The sequence below is a fragment of the Emys orbicularis genome, chromosome 16 (assembly GCF_028017835.1).
Source record: "Emys orbicularis isolate rEmyOrb1 chromosome 16, rEmyOrb1.hap1, whole genome shotgun sequence".
Classification (NCBI taxonomy): Eukaryota; Metazoa; Chordata; order Testudines; family Emydidae; genus Emys; species Emys orbicularis.
In genome coordinates this window covers 616,532-636,800 of record NC_088698.1, presented here as the reverse complement: position 1 = coordinate 636,800, position 20,269 = coordinate 616,532, and the positions used below count along the sequence as shown (strand labels likewise).

Here is a 20,269-nt window from a genome sequence, read left to right as displayed (position 1 = left end):
CAGGGTCTGATTCAGATGAGGGCCTCTGGCAGCAGTGGAGATGGAAGACTCTCACAAGAAAAGAAGAGGTGCTGTAGGAAGTGAGCTGTTTTCTCTCCTCTCCAGTGAGTTAGCACAGAGCCACCACACGAGGCGGCACTGTCTTTTGGGTGACCCATAAAGCTGATGTCCTAACTGCTTGGAGTAATTTAAAATCCCAGGGCACTTTTTGCAAAAGGAAGGTGGGGTCCAGCCACGTATCAACCCAGGTACCTGTATTCTGCCTCCCTAAAGTCATCCCTGTGTGACGTTATTGACATAATCTGGGACCATATAGAACATGGTTGCAACCAAAGTCCTGTAGTGGCACCAAATCTTGTATAAAGGAGGTCAAATGAGGTGTCTAAGACAAGGTTATGGTTTATTGGTTATGATTATGCTGTCTATATGTGTGTATCAATTTTGTAGTTGAAGTTATGAATATTGGCTCTATACTGTCTGTATTTCAAACTTATGCTATGCTTCTGGGAGACATCCCAGACAAGTTGTTGTTAGCTCTGCCTAGCCTGCTTGATGGCCCATCAAGGACCATCAGCTATACAATGGACCCATTGAGAGAAGGCAGATACGCCTTGCAACTCAGCAAAGTATGCAGGGACTGGCCCATGTGACTCCAGACTCCATTTTGCTGTAATTTTCCACAGTAAGGACAAAGAGATGTTCTTACACCTGGAAAAGACTATAAAAGGCTGATGCCTCATCTCCATCTTGTCTTCAATCCTGCTTCTTACCTCTGGAGGGACTTTGCTACAAACAGAAGCTCTACACAAAGGACTGAGGACCCATCCTAGCTGGGGATGTATTCCAGAGACTTGATTTGAACCTGCAGTTTATTCTATCACTGCTGCAAGCCTGAACCAAGAACTTTGCCATTACTGTATGTAATTGATTCCATTTAACCAATTCTAGCTCTCATCTACATCTTTTTCCTTTTATGAATAAACCTTTAGATTTTAGATTCTAAAGGATTGGCAACAGTGTGATTTGTGGGTAAGATCTGATTTGTATATTGACCTGGGCCTGGGGCTTGGTCCTTTGGGATTGAGAGAACCTTTTTTCTTTTACTGGGGTATTGGTTTTCATAACGATTTGTCCCCATAACGAGTGGCACTAGTGGTGATACTGGGAAACTGGAGTGTCTAAGGGAATTGCTTGTGTGACTTGTGGTTAGCCAGTGGGGTGAGACCAAAGTCCTCTTTGTCTGGCTGGTTTGGTTTGCCTTAGAGGTGGAAAAACCCCAGCCTTGGGCTGTAACTGCCCTGTTTGAGCAATTTGTCCTGAATTGGCTCTCTCAGTTGGGTCCCGCCAGAACCGCATCGTTACACCCTGCTGTGTCACTTAGAGAGGACACTCTCATTCCCTGTCCTAAAACGACCCTGCTGTGAGCTATTAAACAGCTGTCATGTTTCAATCCTGGGTCAGATGAATCCTGCAGAGTCTCCAGAGGGTGTCAGGCTGCAAAGCAATCTAGAAGTGTCAGTTCTCACCAGCTGCTGAGGGATGGAAGGGGCCTCTGTGGTGGCTGTGCCAGCAGCTGCTCCACTTATACAAATCTGCTTCCTGCGGTGCCCTACCTTGGCCAGCATCCCAGCGTGCTGTGCAAAGGCAATGCAGCTGCAAGGAAACCTGGGTTCATTGCAGGATCTTGGTGTTTTATTTGCAGCAAGGGACATTTTTAGACCTTGATCCTGCACTTGCACACATGGTTAAAGGTAAACGTGTGGATGTTTGTAGGATCAAGGCCTTGGCATCTGCACTGCTTCAGTGGCCAGGGCTCCATTCTGAATATGGGTCTATTCCTGGCTCTGCCACTGCCTTGCTGGGTGAGCTTGCAGCTTGGCAAGTCATAGTCTCTCCCTGTGCCTCAGTTTCCCCATCTGTAACATGTGGATGACAATACTGACCTGCCATTGTAATGTTCATGGGTGGAAAATGCACAAGCATAACTGTGATTCTTTCTCTGCACTCTGAGCATCTGTGCAATGACTGGGTTAACTCAGTGCAACCGTGTGTAGACGCTCACTTCTGTTTCAGAGCACCTGACCCGCTGATTTCTTACTGAGTTAACCTACGGCACTGTAGAGCTCTCTTAACCAGAAACAAGACTGTCCGCACCAGGGCGTTGCATTGATTTACCTGCATCAGAGCTCTCTTAACCAGAAACAAGACTGTCCGCACCAGGGCGTTGCATTGATTTACCTGCATCAGAGCTCTCTTAACCAGAAACAAGACTGTCCGCACCAGGGCGTTGCATTGATTTACCTGCATCAGTATCTAACCCGATTTAGTACAACGAGTACCATGTTCCCCCACAGGCAAGGCCAGATTAGGACCGCGCCAGCTGAGAGCAGTGGCAGTTGCTGGAGAATCCCAGCAGGCCCTGCCGGTGGAGCGTGCTGAAGGAGACTGCCAGGAGGGGAGCTGGGTAGGTTCCCCCGTATAGGCAAGCGGGGGACCCCCAGCAGGGAGTCAGAAAGGCTGCCTGGAAATGGATCCAGGAATTGGGCATCAGCAGGGGGAATTGCTGAGGGGCGGCAATGGCAGGAAGAGTCAGGGAGGGGGAAACCCAGCTGGAAAAGCCCTTTCCAGCAGGAGTAGTCAGTGACAGCTGCTCAGGATCCAGGAATAAGGCTGTGCCCACTTGCTCTCCATCCGCTCTCCTGGGATTTCCTCTTGGGAGGTCAGGCCTGAGCAGAGGAGGTCAGGAGGGGGAAAATGAAATCAATCTGCCCTTTGCAATCAATGGGGACAGACTTGTCCCTTGGGCCAGGTCCCCCCGTCCCCTAAGGCTGCTGCCCCCAATGGGTCTCCATATCCATTGCTAATGGGGCCGGGACCCCTCTGCCAGCCCCCGGGGGAGAAGAAAGAGACCACAACGAGAACAGCTGAATGGTTCATATATTAAAAACTGTCAAATATACAGTATAATTGTCATACAAAATGATCATTTTAGTCCCTGTCTTTCCAAGCAGAGCAGAACGTTAGACACCCTCCTGCCAAGGAGTATCGATGGCACCCAACGGCTGCGGCCGGGAGAGGAAGGATGCCGTCTGACAGCAAGGTCTGGGGTTACCTTCCGCTTTAAAGCACATGTGCCGTGCACGAGGACCACAGATCCCCGCCTGCATGGCTCCTTCTGCATCTGAGCAACTTTAAAGACGGAGCAGGGTGCGCTGGCACTACTGTCCCAGAGGCCACCCCGAGGATGCGGCATTGCACTCTGCTCTGCTGTAGGCCAGTTAGGGGTCGCCCTCAGGCTCCCGCCACAGCCCTGGAGATGCTGCTGAGAACTAAAGATGGGGACAGGGATGATGGGACACAGGACCAGCCATTGCCTCCTGAAGTCCACTCACAGGGGAAAGACAGGGACCAGTCTTCCCTCAAGCTGCCTGCTCTCACCCTAACATGCCCCCCAAGTCCTGTCTGTGAGGCAAGTCTCTCTCCAGCACAGCCCCATGAACCTGGGGCCTATGCTCCAAGCAGTTGTCTTGGGGGGCGGGGGCATCACCCCGTCTCCCATCTTCCAGCCGCCTGCAACCAGCTCCTTTGCTGATGCCACACGCCACCGCACCCAATTCCCGCCATGCCCCCTCTGGAGCACCCTGGGCTGCAGATTCGGCAGAGGACCCCTTTGCCAGCAGCTGCATATGGGCTGCGGGGGGAGAGGCCTTTAGTGCTTGTCCTGCTCTCACTGGGCCTCTTGTCACTCCACGAACTGCTGCCCCTGGGTGTGAACCAAGCGCAGTGCTGGCAGAGCAGCAAAGCAGGTCGTGTGGCCACCCCAGCTCCCCTGCGGCCATGGGAGGTTGAGTCCGTGGGGTGGGGGCAGAGGGCCCTGGGCTGCAAATGCAGGACAGGTGAGTTCTCCCCTGCTGGAAATTCCTGGTGGTGCTGGGGGGTGGCTGGAATCTTGTCCCCCTCCCCCACCGCCAGGGAGTCTCCAGCTGCTGCATTCCCAGAGTCCAAGCTCATAATGGCAGGTGGGCCGTAAAGCTGGGGGATTCAGCGCCAAGCAGGGGCTCCCCCCACCCCTCCCCTCTTCAGACAGTGCTCCCTCAAAGGACTGCCCTCTGCTCTTGCCACCCTCCCTCCTTGTCTCTGTGCAGCTGGGCTGCTTCCACCCCGTTCCAGGCCTGGTGCTTTGGTTACTCCCTGTGTAGCCTGAGGAGGTGTGCCTCTAGCTGCACCGCCCTGGGGCCCCTCCCTGCTTGCTGGCTCCCTCCTAACACGTCCATGATGGCTGCTGCTCAGCCCAGTCCCTCCCCAGGCTGATCCCCCTGCGTCGCCCTCATACTACACCCTGGTTGGGTCCCATTGCCCTTCAGCTCTGTCCCATTCTCCTGCAGAGAGGTGCAGTGGCTGCAGGGTTAGCGGGTGGCTCATTGTGAGGGGTCATAAGCATAGAAGCTGCTGGGAGCTTGTCTCCTGCTCCCCCTTCCCCTCTGGACTCCCCACCCCAGCCAAGCGTCAAAGCAAGAAGAGAAAGCAGGGAACATGCTGTCCTGCCCCCTCAGCCTCTCTCCCAAGCCCTCCCTGTATTCCCACCAGTTCTCACCAGATCCTGTGGCTCACGCCCAGCCTCCCCTCTAGGGAGGGGCACCATGGGACCCTCTAACTGATGGTATGGGGGCAGGAAGAGAACACGCTTTGCTCTGCTGAGGGCCAACCAGCCATGGTCCAAAAGGAAGATGGAAAGCTTGGAGCACTGAGCCCACGCTGGCTCAGGGAATGATACACACAGGGCAACTGGAGCTATAGGTTACAGTGGAAACCTACCGTCCAGTGTCCAGCCCTAGGCCTGAGACCCCCCCAGCGAAGGATCTGACAGTGGCCAGGTTCATGCAGTGAAAGCTCCACAGGCAACAGCTGTTGGAGACTGGGATTTTGTTGACAGACACCTGAAAGGACTTTTATCATCTCTTTTGTTTTGCTTTGAACCTGCTAGGCTGGTTAGAAATTCAAGGACCACAAACCAACCCAGAGAAGGCTTGTGTAGTGGGGTTTTTATACATGCCCGAAACTCAAGTGTTGATGCTGCTTCAATCAATATAGTCATTTTGCTGGCTGCTAGTCAATAATGTGCTATAAGGACCGATGGCCAGCTACAGACTGAATGCCATAAAAACATGTACATAGAGGTTGAGCTGGTAATATATACCACTCGGAGTGGTATGACTCATGCATAGACTGTTCAATATCAGTGCTATGGGAGAACCAGTTTGATTAAATGTGACACATTGACCATCTTAATGCATTTAAGGACCGCTGCCTTGGGGGTTATTTTCCATATATGGACTGGTCTGAATCAGTACAGATAGAAGACTATTGTGGCCAACTAAGCTCTCTGATGCAGATAAAAACCAGCATGTAGACACATATTGACCTTCACACACAGACTGTATATGGTCTACATGGAACTGACAGTCTCTAGGCCAGTGTGAATCAGTGCAAACGGCTGTCTCTAGAATGGACAGAGAGTGCTGTCTGATGTATCAGCCATAGTGTGACTTGTGCAGCTCTAAACAGATATGCAGGCAAACAGGCTGGTGTACACACACACACACACACACACACACACACACACACACACACACACACACACTCTCTCTCTCTCTCTCTTCCCCCCCCCCCCTCCCTCTTACATCCCCTACACAAGATCTGGATATTCACTGTACTGTATTGTACACAGCCACCACATGTCAACCATGCACAGATTCCTGTATGTACACCCTACACACAGTGACATAGTGACACACCTAGAGAGACCAATGTTCACACAACAAATACACAGTGTAACAGATCAGTCTCTCACACACAGAGAGAATCATGTAATGTAACAGGCTAAGGCTCCCCGCAAACCACCAGCAAATATACTGGCCATCCCCCCATTAATTCCAATGTTCACTGTCATGTACTATTTACACACACACAGAGTAATGTATTGTTCACAAGCACACTCACACAGAATATACAGTATAACACATCTGACATCCCCCATCCCCCAGAGATTCCTTCACACATTGCAATGCATTGCATACACATTAAAGCATACACCCATCAGTGTGCAGCACAAAAACTCAGCCATCAGTACAAACACACACGCAACCCCTATAGCTTGTCTCCTGTTTACGCTGTGACAGATATACTGCTATTAACATGAGTGACGGATCTGGGATCCCGCTGTCATAGACGCTGCCCCCAACGCTTTCAAATGGAAGCAAGAAAAAAAAACATTGTGAAAAGCAACCCCCAAACAATTAGTAAGATACTATAATCAATTAGAGTGTCCCGTGTCCTGGTCTTGCTCCTCAGGGCCTGCCCTCAGCTCATTCAGGGGAGCGGGCTAAGATGGTTAGACTCAGTGTTGCAGCACTGACCTGAGGATGCAGTGGTGGAAGCCGACCCAGGAGCACCCTAGACAGATGGTGTTGGGGAGCTAGGTGGGAGGAGGGGTGGCCAACTGACCCTTTCCTTACTCACACCCCAGTGAATCTCCATCTGCAAATGTCAGAGGCTCCTCTTCTCTCCTGTGTAACCAGATCTCCAGAATAGGGGGTGGGAGGCGTGGTCTCTAACTTACTATTCCCTGTTGGAGCCTCAAGCCAGTTCTGCTCATTGACGATGCGTCATGTCCCGTATCCAGCCAACAGACGTAAGAAAGAAACGAAAATGAAATTACTTGGTTCTTCTCTTGGGTGGGGATGGGGGCAGCAGAGGGGAGGGAGTTGGGGACAGCTGCAGTTCACATGTTACCACTTTAAGAACTCCCGCACGTGGCTCCAGAGCTTGGTGATCCAGAGGTTGACGCCCAAATCGGTCAGGTACTGGATCTCGGGCGTCAACATCTTGCGGCACAGCTTCCGGTGCTTCTTGTTGATCTTCTTCTTCAAGTTGTAACCCAGGATGGACTTCTGGCCCAGCGGCTGCCATGGCTGCATGGAGGACTCCTGGATGGCGTTGGCATCCACAGGGCGCCCTCCATCGATGCAGATGCTCTTCATCTTCTCGTTCTCCTGGTGCAGCTCGGCCACATCCCTGGCCATTCGCTCCCACCCATAGGCCTCCACCTTGCGCCAGAAGGTGGCATTGAAGTAGCGGTAGAGCTTGGCGTCAATGAGGTTCCAGTAGGTGGCCTTCTCATAGAGCTCACCGGTCATCTTGGAGACAGTGGAGTCCTTGCGGGCGTTGAGCTTGAAGTAGAGGATGTCCTCCAGCTCCCAGCACAACAGGTCCTTCAGGAGCACTAGGGACTCATCAAAGTACTCCAACAGCATGACCAGATGGAAATGTTGGTCGATCTCCTGGATGTACTGGTCCACCAAGGGGCTGTTGGCATTCATGTTGTTGTCATAGCCCAGGTCAAAGAAGAGCAGGTTCTGGAGGTAGTGAGCGTTGAACCCGTTAGGGTCATAGTAGTGCCATGGATCACGGAGGAATTCTGCCAGCTTGTCCTCGCCTTGCAGCTTCCAGGTGAGGGGGATGATGCGCCCAAAGTAGTGGAAGGAGGACTCGAAGAGGTAGGCGGGGTCCCGCAGCACTGTCAGAAAGATGGTATCAGCTGGCAGTAGCTTGCGCACCTCCTGGTACTGGAAGCGCATATGGTTGCAAATGATATTGAAGCACATGCCGGGCTGGTAGTCCTGGACCTGGCTGCGTTCAAAGTAGGAGGGGTAATAGAAGTCATTGCGGCCATTGGGGAAGGCGAACTTGAGGCGGTGCTTCTCGCCGAAGCGGAAGAGGATGTTTAGAATGGTGCTGCTGGCTGTCTTGTGTGTCTTCATGAACATGATGTCCAGCTTGGGCAGACATCCTTGCCCCGGGGGACTGTGGGTGCTGTTTGCTGCACCTGGCACCCTGGCCTGGGCAGGATAGGAGGAGCAGGAGTAAGGGATAGGAATCCTGGAGGAAAGGAAAGAACAGGCACATCCATGAGGGCTGGATCTCTGCGCTGGCCTTGCTCAGCCACCACGATCATAGAATCATAGAATATCAGGGTTGGAAGGGACCTCAGGAGGTCATCTAGTCCAACCCCCTGCTCAAAGCAGGACCAATTCCCAACTAAATCATCCCAGGCAGGGCTTTGTCAAGCCGGAAGGAGATTCCACCACCTCCCTAGGTAACCCATTCCAGTGCTTCACCACCCTCCTAGTGAAAAAGTTTTTCCTAATATCCAACCTAAACCTCCCCCACTGCAACTTGAGACCATTACTCCTTGTTCTGTCAACTGCTACCACTGAGAACAGTCTAGATCCATCCTCTTTGGAACTCCCTTTCAGGTAGTTGAAAGCAGCTATCATATCCCCCCTCAGACCAGACCAGACCAGCCATGAGGGCCCTGCAGAAAAGAGCCATTCCTTTCCAAGGGAGTTCAGCTCTGGGGAAAGGTGCTGGCTCAAGGGCTCTGGGCACAAGAGTCCTCTCTTGATCCCCTGAATGGGTACAGCACAGACAGCCACATGGCAGGTTCCCCGGCACACACTGCCCGCACTGACAGACCAGCTGTGGGGTGGAGAGGAAACCAGGCTCTGTATAGTTGACAGGGCCTCTTCCTGAAGTACCTGGGCTGGGTCCATGGCCCATTCAGTGCTCAGCCTCTCTGCTATCATTGCCAGCAAGAGGGCCAATGAGTGCAGGGGTGATGTGCACACCTGCCCAGCAGGAACTAGTCTGACATCACTGTAAGTAACCCTGGCCACTGTACATCCATCAGATGAGAGCTGCGTTAGTTTCTATGGGGGGATGCTGAAAAGGAGTTAGGCTCCTAACTTCCATTCCACCGTGCTGTCCTGGGCTTGACTAGAAACAATGGCTGGGGTGAAAGGCTCCACGCTCCATTCCCAACTTCTGAGCCAACCAATCCCCAGGAGCCGACATCCTTCGGTACGAATGTAGTGAACCAAACTCTGCCTTCAATTGCCACCAATCTGAAGTCACAATTTGGCCCCAAGATTTGAAAGCAAGTTTGTCCTTTCAGAGAATCACGGCAGCCTGAGGCCAGCACCTGTCAGGAACAGCAGGGTAAACAGCAAAGTCAGTGAGGATTTCACTGGAGTTACTACGGATTTACACCAGGGTGACACAAACTGGAATCCAGCCCCTTCCCTTCACTCCGCTGCTGAGGTGCTTTTCTGGCTGGATCACGGGACCTTTGACACTTGTAATAACTGAAGCTGTTGGATTTTGTCTCCTCTCCCCTTCACCAGGTTAAATCTGTGTGTGGCAGCAAACACCCGCTCATCAAGTCTGATCTTCCTTATTCTGAATCTATCTATTGATCTATGTAAAGAGTTTTATCCTGCTGCCCATCACCGTAGTATCCAAGCACTTTCCACATAAAATCACTAGCAATAGCAAAGTCCCTGGTGGACTTATTAGTCTCTGAAACCTCTCCTTGGAGTAGTCGTTTTTTAAAGTGGGCAAGCCCTGCTGATCCCTGCTGCCGGGAGGGGTCGGGGGACACACACAGGGTCAGACTAAACCTCACCCTATCCCCGTATTGATTAAGAGGTGGGGACCAGGCTGTCTTTCATTGGAGAGGGAATGTTCCTTAGTCTTCAATGCGGCCCCATATTGGCTCTAATGCTGCAATAGTGCAGCCCTTATTGTTCCATCTCTGTGACAGCCCCCTCCATTTACCCCAAGGAGAAGGAGGAGTTTGTCCCTGTGAATCAGCAGGAGCCTGGAGGTTTTCACCGTTCTGCCATTTCTGCACTGCCAATTGTCCTTTCCCTTCCCATCGCGCTATAGAGCATGTGGCCCAGAGCGCAGAGACCTGCCCGGGGAACGGCTTCTAGGATGGCGATAGCTCAGGCTCAGTGTGAGTAGCCCAGGGACTGGGGAGGACATTATGATTGGAGGCTGTAATGGATGGGGCTATCGCTACACTGGTGTGTGTACAATCTGGTGGCTGTTCCCATGTGCAATGAGACTGAGACTGGTGCATCTCCGCCCAATTCTAACACACGCATCCCCATCACAAATGCCTCCACCATGACTGGCACCCACTGGCCTCTTGTCGGCAGCCTCAAGCTAATTTAGTGAGACAGGAGATTGAACTGTCCTTTAGAAGGGACCCGGCCAAGGCAGGACTGTCCATCTACCACTGTCCACCATGGCTAGATAATAATTATACATCAATAGCAAGCTCGAATGCAGCACTTTGCATCAGTAGCTCTCAAAGGTATGGAAGTGAGAAAGCACACAGGTGGGTAATGGCTCACAGATCAGAATGGCCCATCACAGGCAGAGGCAGCTGAGCAAGCCTCTCCAGCCAAGGGGGCTCAACTTTGCCGTGGGAGCTCTTCCAGCCAGTGGCTCTCTTCTGAGAACTGGGGTGTTGTTTTGTGACATTTATCCGTGTCCAGTAGAACTGGACTGAGTCCCCCAGTTGACTTCACACAGACGACAACTTTCAGGATGACTACACTACAAACCCCCCCAGTGGCAGCGAGTCTCAGAGCCCAGGGCAGCCAACTCGGGCTTGTGAGACAAGGTTAACAATAGCTGTGTAGGTGCCAGGGCTCGGACTGGAGCCCAGGCTCTGAAACCCGGCCAGGAGTGTGTGTCTCAGAGCTTGGGCTCCAGCCCCAGTGGGAACATCTGCACTGCTATTTTTAACCCTGTGGCGTGAGCCTGAGTCAGTGGACGTGGACTCTGAGACTCACTGCTGGGGGGTTTTCTTTGCAGTGTCGATGTACCATATCACTCCTTGATTGAATCCACCTGGGCTGGAGCTGACTCAATGTGGCTCCGTACCCAACCTGCCAATCCCCTGAGCCAGCCCTTGCCCACCCCTGGAGCCAGCATTTCTGAGCGGCCGGAAAGGAGCTGTTCTAGAGAAAGCCCAGACCCCATGGCAAGGAGGGACTCACTCACTCCATCATGCTGACTTGCAGGGGTGGAATCACGTAGGAGTACAGCAGTAGCATAAAGCTGGTCAGGACAGTTCCCAGAACAAGCCCCTTGCACATGGACCTCCAGTGCTTCTTCTTCTGCAGCATTGCGGTCACCTGCAAATCCCAGAGAGACGAGCAGTTAGGGAGGCAGACAACCAGAGAGAAGCCTTCAGTAACTCCCTAGAGACAGACAGAGAGAGCGAGAGGATGGCCAAGGTAGAAGGGACGGGAGGGAAAGGGAGAGGAGATGTGGAGGACACAAACATCCCTGGGAAGAAAAGAGTTCTGATTCCTAGATTATTACCCCAGCAGGGGCAACTGTGACCATCTAGTGTGAGCTTCTGCATAACACAGGCCAGAGAACTTCCCTGAATCCATCCTACCTGAACTAGAGCAGAGCTTCTACAAAAACAGCCAATCTTGCTTTAAAAATTGCATGCGATGGAGAATCCACCACATCCCTTGGTGAACTGAGCCAATGGTTAATTACCCTCACTGCCCCTTATTGCTAGTCTGAGCTCTTCTGAAAATCTGGCCCATTGTTGTTAATGTGTGCGTGGTTAGAAGTTGTGGGTTTATGCTAATGTTTTGGTGCAGCAGCCGGAGCAGTGGAAAGGAGCATCAAAGAAATGAAAGTATCAGGGGGTAGCCGTGTTAGTCTGTATCTACAAAAACAACAAGGAGTCTGGTGGCACCTTAAAGACTAACAGATTTATTTGGGCATAAGCTTTCGTGGGTAAAAACCTCACTTCTTCGGACTTTCACTCTATGCATCCGAAGAAGTGAGGTTTTTACCCACGAAAGCTTATGCCCAAATAAATCTGTTAGTCTTTAAGGTGCCACCAGACTCCTTGTTGTTTTTAAATAAATGAAACAAAGGCATATGCGAAGAAATGGGTACATTCTCTCTCGCCTATGTTATACTACAGATCAGACCAGATAACCACGGTCCCTGCTAGCCTTAAAAATCTATCACTCCATTTGGGATGGACTGTCTGTACACAGAGATGTTAATTTACTGATCTATGGCAACTAGGAAACCAACCAGTAGAGTTAGTGCCACTTGACATACCCAGATAATGGGTTCTGTGACGTTGTGCAGTCTACATGGTTTTATAAAAACATGATAATAAGTGAATATAATGTAACTGGGATAGTTTTATAAAAAATTTGATAAGTGACTATAATGCAAATGGGATATGCTTTGTGCAAAAGGTCTCTTGTAAGGTATCATTACAAAGCTCATAATCTACTGAGTGTGATCATCCTATTTGTAGAAATGTACCACTCTTGTATCTAAAACTAGAAATATAAAATGTAACTCTGAGGGCCTATTGTAATTATGTAAAGTGTGGGCCATTAATGATGGTTTGGAATCTTGATGACTCCCATTGTCTGCAGATGGCTGTTTACCTGTGAGTCTCCCTGTATATGTGTGTGCTGGCAAGTGAGTAATGAAGTCTTGCAGTGACATGTGATCATGTCACCTGAACTGGAATCCATCTTTAACCTGGTGCTTTTCCAGTGAGGGGAGGGGGTGGGAACCCAGAGGAACAAAGGGTTCCCGCCTTATGCAAAAGATATATAAAGGGGTGGAAGAGAACTGAGAGGGAGAGAGGAGCCATCATGGAGAATCCCCTAGATAACACCTAAGCTGGAACAAAAGCTGTACCAGGGGAAAGAATTGTGCCCAGGCCTGGAAGGTGTCCAGTCTGAGAAAAACTTACTGAAGCATCTCTGAGGGTGAGATTATCTGTATTTAGTTTGATTAGGCATAGATTTGCGCATTTTATTTTATTTTGCTTGTGACTTACTTTGTTCTGTCTGTTACTACTTTGAACCACTTAAATCCTACTGTCTGTATTTAATAAAATCACTTTTTATTTAGTAATTTACTCAGAGTATGTATTAATACCTGGGGGAGCAAACAACTGTGCACATCTCTCTATCAGTGTTATAGAGGGCGAACAATTTATGAGTTTGCCCTGCATAAACTTTATGCAGGGTAAAACGGATTTATCTGGGTTTAGACCCCATTGGGAGTTGGGCATCTGAGTGCTAAAGACAAGCACACTCCTGTGAGCTGGTTTCGGGTAAACTTGCAGCTTTGGGACTAGTGATTCAGACCCTGAGTCTTTGTTAGAGCAGACTGGAGTGTCTGGCTCAGCAAGACAGGGTGCTGGAATCCTAAGCTGGCAGGGAAAACAGAAGCAGGGGTAGTCTTTGCACATTGGGTGGCAGCTCCCAAGGGGGTTTCTGTGATCCAACCCGTCACAGTGGCGTAGTCGAGCAGGATCTGTGCACAGCTGATTGCTTTGAGATACTGGTAGTGATTTTAAGTGACTTTTAAGTGTGGTGGCTGGAGAACAGACAAAGTGGTTACTGGTTTGTTATTTTCTGTTTGCTTATTTCGGGAAAGGGAATTAGGGACAGAAAAGGAAGCAAAATAAGTAAGAATGAAGATCAAAAGAAGCTAAAACTACACAAGTTGCAAATTGCCCAGAAAGACTGAACAATGGGCGCTGGGAATGTCTCTGTTAACTAAAAAGCCCCTGAGCTGAGTCCATCTCAGTTTCAGTGAACTGCAGATGGGTGTGGCCCAACCTCTGTCTGTGCTGAAGCTGACTGGAGTGTCTAACCTAGCAAGACAGGAGGGGAGGGGTGCCTGTTCTGGCAGGAGGGTGTTCTCTGTGGTATCCCAGCTCGTCAAGTGATGGTCTCAAGGAAAGACAAATGGAAATTGATATACAATTTGCCTGGGAAAAGGCTGACCTGGAAAAAGAAAAGGCTGCCCACCAAACTGGACTTAAGAGACAAAGCAATTAAGACCCAGAAGCATGACCTGGCTGTAATGGAGTGGAAGAGGTGCACAGAGACATGTATCCTGGAGCTGGAAGTTGGGGTCCTGGTGACTGCTGCGGTGGGAACAAACCCCAAGGACTCTAGCTGGAAGCAAACCCAACCTGAGTGAAAGGGGGGGGATTTTGCTGGCCAGCGAAAGGTCCCTCATAGCTGGTAGCTGTGAGCCTACAGCTGGATCAGGGTCTCTTTCCCTTTTGGGGGACACAGGAGTGTCTGCCCCATAGGGGAGCCCAAAAACGAATTTTAGGTATACTGCCTCCGCCATGGTCAGTGTCCAAGTCTCTGGCAGTAAGTTCAGGAGGAGGGTGTGACGTTGTGCAGTCTACATGGTTTTATAAAAACATGATAATAAGTGAATATAATGTAACTGGGATAGTTTTATAAAAAATTTGATAAGTGACTATAATGCAAATGGGATATGCTTTGTGCAAAAGGTCTCTTGTAAGGTATCATTACAAAGCTCATAATCTACTGAGTGTGATCATCCTATTTGTAGAAATGTACCACTCTTGTATCTAAAACTAGAAATATAAAATGTAACTCTGAGGGCCTATTGTAATTATGTAAAGTGTGGGCCATTAATGATGGTTTGGAATCTTGATGACTCCCATTGTCTGCAGATGGCTGTTTACCTGTGAGTCTCCCTGTATATGTGTGTGCTGGCAAGTGAGTAATGAAGTCTTGCAGTGACATGTGATCATGTCACCTGAACTGGAATCCATCTTTAACCTGGTGCTTTTCCAGTGAGGGGAGGGGGTGGGAACCCAGAGGAACAAAGGGTTCCCGCCTTATGCAAAAGATATATAAAGGGGTGGAAGAGAACTGAGAGGGAGAGAGGAGCCATCATGGAGAATCCCCTAGATAACACCTAAGCTGGAACAAAAGCTGTACCAGGGGAAAGAATTGTGCCCAGGCCTGGAAGGTGTCCAGTCTGAGAAAAACTTACTGAAGCATCTCTGAGGGTGAGATTATCTGTATTTAGTTTGATTAGGCATAGATTTGCGCATTTTATTTTATTTTGCTTGTGACTTACTTTGTTCTGTCTGTTACTACTTTGAACCACTTAAATCCTACTGTCTGTATTTAATAAAATCACTTTTTATTTAGTAATTTACTCAGAGTATGTATTAATACCTGGGGGAGCAAACAACTGTGCATATCTCTCTATCAGTGTTATAGAGGGCAAACAATTTATGAGTTTGCCCTGCATAAACTTTATGCAGGGTAAAACGGATTTATCTGGGTTTAGACCCCATTGGGAGTTGGGCATCTGAGTGCTAAAGACAAGCACACTCCTGTGAGCTGGTTTTCAGGTAAACTTGCAGCTTTGGGACAAGTGATTCAGACCCTGAGTCTTTGTTAGAGCAGACCGGAGTGTCTGGCTCAGCAAGACAGGGTGCTGGAGTCCTGAGCTGGCAGGGAAAACAGAAGCAGGGGTAGTCTTTGCACATTGGGTGGCAGCTCCCAAGGGGGTTTCTGTGATCCAACCCGTCACAGGTTCACCAGAAATGCCTAGAGACAGAGAGGGTTAGTGTTATTTCCTATGGCAGGGGAGGCCAACCTGAGCCTGAGAAGGAGCCAGAATTTACCAATGTACATTGCCAAAGAGCCTCAGTAATACGTTAGCAGCCCCCCCATCAGCACCCCCCCTCCACTCCCAGAGCCTCCCGTCCACCAGCAGCCCCGCCGATCAGCACCTCCCCCTCCCTCCCCGCACCTCCCGATCAGCTGTTTCATGGTGTGCAGGAGGCTCTGGGGGGAAGGGGGAGGAGTGAGGACATGTCAGGCTCCGGGGAGGGGGCGGGAAGGGGTGGAGTGGGGGCTGAGCCTGTGGCAGAGCCACGGGTTGAGCAGTGAGCACCCCCTGGCACATTGGAAAGCTGGCACCTGTAGCTCCAGCCCTGGAGTTGGTGCCTATACAAGAAGCCGCATGTTAACAGCTGAAGAGCCACATGTGGCTCCGGAGCCACAGGTTGGCCACCCCTGTCCTATGGTAATAGCTTGTTCCACAGACATGCTACCAGACTCTGCTCCGTGTATACAAATCTGAGGGCTAGTGTGCAGTGGTTCTCAACCAAGGTTACATGTACCCCTAGGGGTACGCAGAGGTCTTCCAGGGGGTACATCAGCTCATCTAGATATTTGCCTAGTTTTACTTAAAAAGCACTAGCGAAGTCAGTACAAACTAAAATTTCATACAGACAATGACTTGTTTATACTGCTCTATGTACTACACTCTGAAATGTAAGTACAATATTTATATAATATTTAAACTAGGTTCACCGGGGGAAGGAGACCAAAGCCCTGAGGTAAGTGGGGAAATGGGATCCTGGGAGGAAGCACAAGCAGGAGAGCGCAAGAGGGGAGGACTCCTGTCCCATACTGAGAAAGAGGGACGATCGATGAGTTATCTTAAGTGCCTATACACAAATGCAAGAAGCCTGGGAAACAAGCAGGGAGAACTGGAAGTCCTGGCACAGTCAGGGAACTATGATGTGATTGGAATAACAGAGACTTGGTGGGATAACTCACATGACTGGAGTACTGTCATGGATGGATATAAACTGTTCAGGAAGGACAGGCAGGGCAGAAAAGGTGGGGGAGTTGCGTTGTATGTAAGAGAGGAGTATGACTGCTCAGAGCTCCGGTATGAAACTGCAGAAAAACCTGAGAGTCTCTGGATAAAGTTGAGAAGTGTGAGCAACAAGGGTGATGTCGTGGTCGGAGTCTGCTATAGACCACCAGACCAGGGGGATGAGGTGGACGAGGCTTTCTTCTGGCAACTAGCAGAAGTTGCTAGATCGCAGGCCCTGGTTCTCATGGGAGACTTTAATCACCCTGATATCTGCTGGGAGAGCAATACAGCGGTGCACAGACAATCCAGGAAGTTTTTGGAAAGTGTAGGGGACAATTTCCTGGTGCAAGTGCTGGAGGAACCAACTAGGGGCAGAGCTTTTCTTGACCTGCTGCTCACAAACAGGGAAGAATTAGTAGGGGAAGCAAAAGTGGATGGGAACCTGGGACGCAGTGACCATGAGATGGTCGAGTTCAGGATCCTGAAACAAGGAAGAAAGGAGAGCAGCAGAATACGGACCCTGGACTTCAGAAAAGCAGACTTTGACTCCCTCAGGGAACAGATGGGCAGGATCCCCTGGGAGAATAACATGAAGGGCAAAGGGGTCCAGGAGAGCTGGCTGTATTTTAAAGAATCCTTATTGCGGTTGCAGGAACAAACCATCCCGATGTGTAGAAAGAATAGTAAATATGGCAGGCGACCAGCTTGGCTAAACAGTGAAATCCTTGCTGATCTTAAACGCAAAAAAGAAGCTTACAAGAAGTGGAAGATTGGACAAATGACCAGGGAGGAGTATAAAAATATTGCTCAGGCATGCAGGAGTGAAATCAGGAAGGCCAAATCACACTTGGAGTTGCAGCTAGCAAGAGATGTTAAGAGTAACAAGAAGGGTTTCTTCAGGTATGTTAGCAACAAGAAGAAAGTCAAGGAAAGTGTGGGCCCCTTACTGAATGAGGGAGGCAACCTAGTGACCGAGGATGTGGAAAAAGTTAATGTACTCAATGATTTTTTTGCCTCTGTCTTCACGAACAAGGTCAGCTCCCAGACTGCTGCACTGGGCAGCACAGTATGGGGAGAAGGTGATTAGCCCTCTGTGGAGAAAGAAGTGGTTCGGGACTATTTAGAAAAACTGGATGTGCACAAGTCCATGGGGCCGGATGCGCTGCATCTGAGGGTGCTAAAGGAGTTGGCGGATGAGATTGCAGAGCCATTAGCCATTATTTTTGAAAACTCATGGCGATCGGGGGAGGTCCCGGATGACTGGAAAAAGGCTAATGTAGTGCCCATCTTTAAAAAAGGGAAGAAGGAGGATCCGGGGAACTACAGGCCAGTCAGCCTCACCTCAGTCCCTGGAAAAATCATGGAGCAGGTCCTCAAGGAATCAATTATGAAGCACTTAGAGGAGAGGAAAGTGATCAGGAACAGTCAGCATGGATTCACCAAGGGGAAGTCATGCCTGACTAACCTAATTGCCTTCTATGAGGAGATAACTGGCTCTGTGGATGAGGGGAAAGCAGTGGATGTGTTATTCCTTGACTTTAGCAAAGCTTTTGATACGGTCTCCCACAGTATTCTTGCCGCCAAGTTAAAGAAGTATGGGCTGGATGAATGGACTGTAAGGTGGATAGAAAGCTGGCTAGAGCGTCGGGCTCAACGGGTAGTGATCAATGGCTTCATGTCTAGTTGGCAGCCGGTTTCGAGCGGAGTGTCCCAGGGGTCGGTCCTGGGGCCGGTTTTGTTTAATGTCTTTATTAATGATCTGGAGAATGGTGTGGACTGCACTCTCAGCAAGTTTGCAGATGACACTAAACTGGGAGGCGTGGTAGATACACTAGAGGGTAGGGATCGGATACAGAGGGACCTAGACAAATTAGAGGATTGGGCCAAAAAAAACCTGATGAGGTTCAACAAGGACAAGTGCAGAGTCCTGCACTTAGGACGGAAGAATCCCATGCACAGCTACAGACTAGGGACCGAATGGCTAGGTAGCAGTTCTGCAGAAAAGGACCTAGGGGTCACAGTGTGCTCTTGTTGCCAAGAAGGCTAACGGCATTTTGGGCTATATAAGTAGGGGCATTGCCAGCAGATCGAGGAACGTGATCATCCCCCTTTATTCGACATTGGTGAGGCCTCATCTGGAGTACTGTGTCCAGTTTTGGGCCCCACACTACAAGAAGGATGTGGAAAAATTGGAAAGAGTCCAGCGGAGGGCAACAAAAATGATTAGGGGTCTGGAGCACATGACTTATGAGGAGAGGCTGAGGGAACTGGGATTGTTTAGTCTCCAGAAGAGAAGAATGAGGTGGGATTTGATAGCTGCTTTCAACTACCTGAGGGGGGGGTTCCAAAGAGGATGGAGCTCGGCTGTTCTCAGTGGTGGCAGATGACAGAACAAGGAGCAATGGTCTCAAGTTGCAGTGGGGGAGGTCTAGGTTGGATATTAGGAAACACTATTTCACTAGGAGGGTGGTGAAGCACTGGAATGCGTTACCTAGGGAGGTGGTGGAATCTCCTTCCTTAGAGGTTTTTAAGGCCCGGCTTGACAAATCCCTGGCTGGGATGATTTAGTTGGGGATTGGTCCTGCTTTGAGCAGGGGGTTGGACTAGATGACCTTCTGAGGTCCCTTCCAACCCTGATATTCTATGATTCTATGATTCCCAATTGATTTATTTTATAATTATATGGTAAAAATAAGAAAGCAAGCAATTTTTCAGTAATAGGCCTGGTCTACACTAGGCTTTTATGTCGAATTTAGCGCCGTTACATCGAATTAACCCTGCACCCGTCCACACCACGAAGCTATTTAGTTCGACATAGAGCTCTCTTAAATTCGACTTCTGTACTCCTCCAAAACGAGAGGAGTAGCGCTAAATTCGAAATGGCCATATCGAATTAGGCTAGGTGTGGATGGAAATCGACGGTAATAGCTCCGGGAGCTATCCCACAGTGCACCACTCTGTTGACGCTCTGGACAGCAGTCCGAGCTTGGATGCTCTGATCAGCCACACAGGAAAAGCCCCGGGAAAATTTGAATTCCTTTTCCTGTCTGAGCACTTTGAATCTCATTCCCTGTTTGGACAGCGTGGCGAGCTCAGCAGCACTGGCAACGATGCAGAGCTCTCCAGCAGAGATGGCCATGCAATCTAATAGAAGGAGGGCCCCAGCATGGACTGATCGGGAAGTCTTGGATCTCATCGCTGTGTGGGGCGATGAGTCCGTGCTTTCAGAGCTGCGCTCCAAAAGACGGAATGCAAAGATCTACGAGAAGATCTCTAAAGCCATGGCAGAGAGAGGATACAGCCGGGATGCAACGCAGTGCCGCGTGAAAATCAAGGAGCTGAGACAAGGCTACCAAAAAACCAAAGAGGCAAACGGACGCTCCGGATCCCATCCCCACACATCCCGTTTCTACGAGGCACTGCATTCCATCCTAGGTGCGGCCGCCACCACTACCCCACCACTGACCGTGGACTCTGAGGATGGGATATTGTCCGCGGCAGGTTCCTCGTCGGACATGTTAGCGGACGGGGAAGATGAAGAAGGAGATGAGGAGGACGAGGCAGTCGACAGCGCTGGCACCGCTGATTTCCCCGACAGCCAGGAGCTCTTCATCACCCTTACCGAGATCCCCTACCAACCGTCCCCATCCCTTACCCCGGAGACAGAATCAGGGGAAGGATCAAGCAGTGAGTGCTTTAAATATCTAAACATTTATTTTTACAAGAACTGGAATATTTATAATATTAACAATGGCTGTTTATTCAAGTGCTTAAACATGTAAACAATTATCTGCAAAAAAACTGGAATATTTACAATCGTAACAAAGGGTTTTTCATGATTTGTCTGCCTTAGGCTCTTCACAATTTAGTCCCAAGTATTTAAAATTTTTTTTACAAT

At 49.8% G+C, this 20,269-nt stretch overlaps 1 protein-coding gene across 1 annotated transcript; it reads right to left on the bottom strand.

The window, feature by feature from the left end:
* Positions 1–6,788: 6,788 nt before the first annotated feature.
* On the bottom strand, positions 6,789–11,039 carry GAL3ST1 (galactose-3-O-sulfotransferase 1). Its single transcript, XM_065417995.1, has 2 exons — positions 10,915–11,039; positions 6,789–7,938 (listed from the first exon to the last, which is right to left on the bottom strand). Exons 1-2 carry the CDS (start codon positions 11,037–11,039, stop codon positions 6,789–6,791), a joined length of 1,275 nt encoding a protein of 424 aa, XP_065274067.1.
* Positions 11,040–20,269: the final 9,230 nt, after the last annotated feature.

What these genes read in the sequence shown, in the direction of transcription:
- GAL3ST1 (XM_065417995.1), bottom strand. Translation starts at nt 11,039, where the DNA reads ATGCTGCAGAAGAAGAAGCACTGGAGGTCCATGTGCAAGGGGCTTGTT. An exon ending in CTGCAAGTCAGCATGATGGA is followed by an intron (nt 7,939 to 10,914) that starts GTGAGTGAGTCC and finishes CCTTTCCTCCAG; the next exon opens with GATTCCTATCCCTTACTCCT.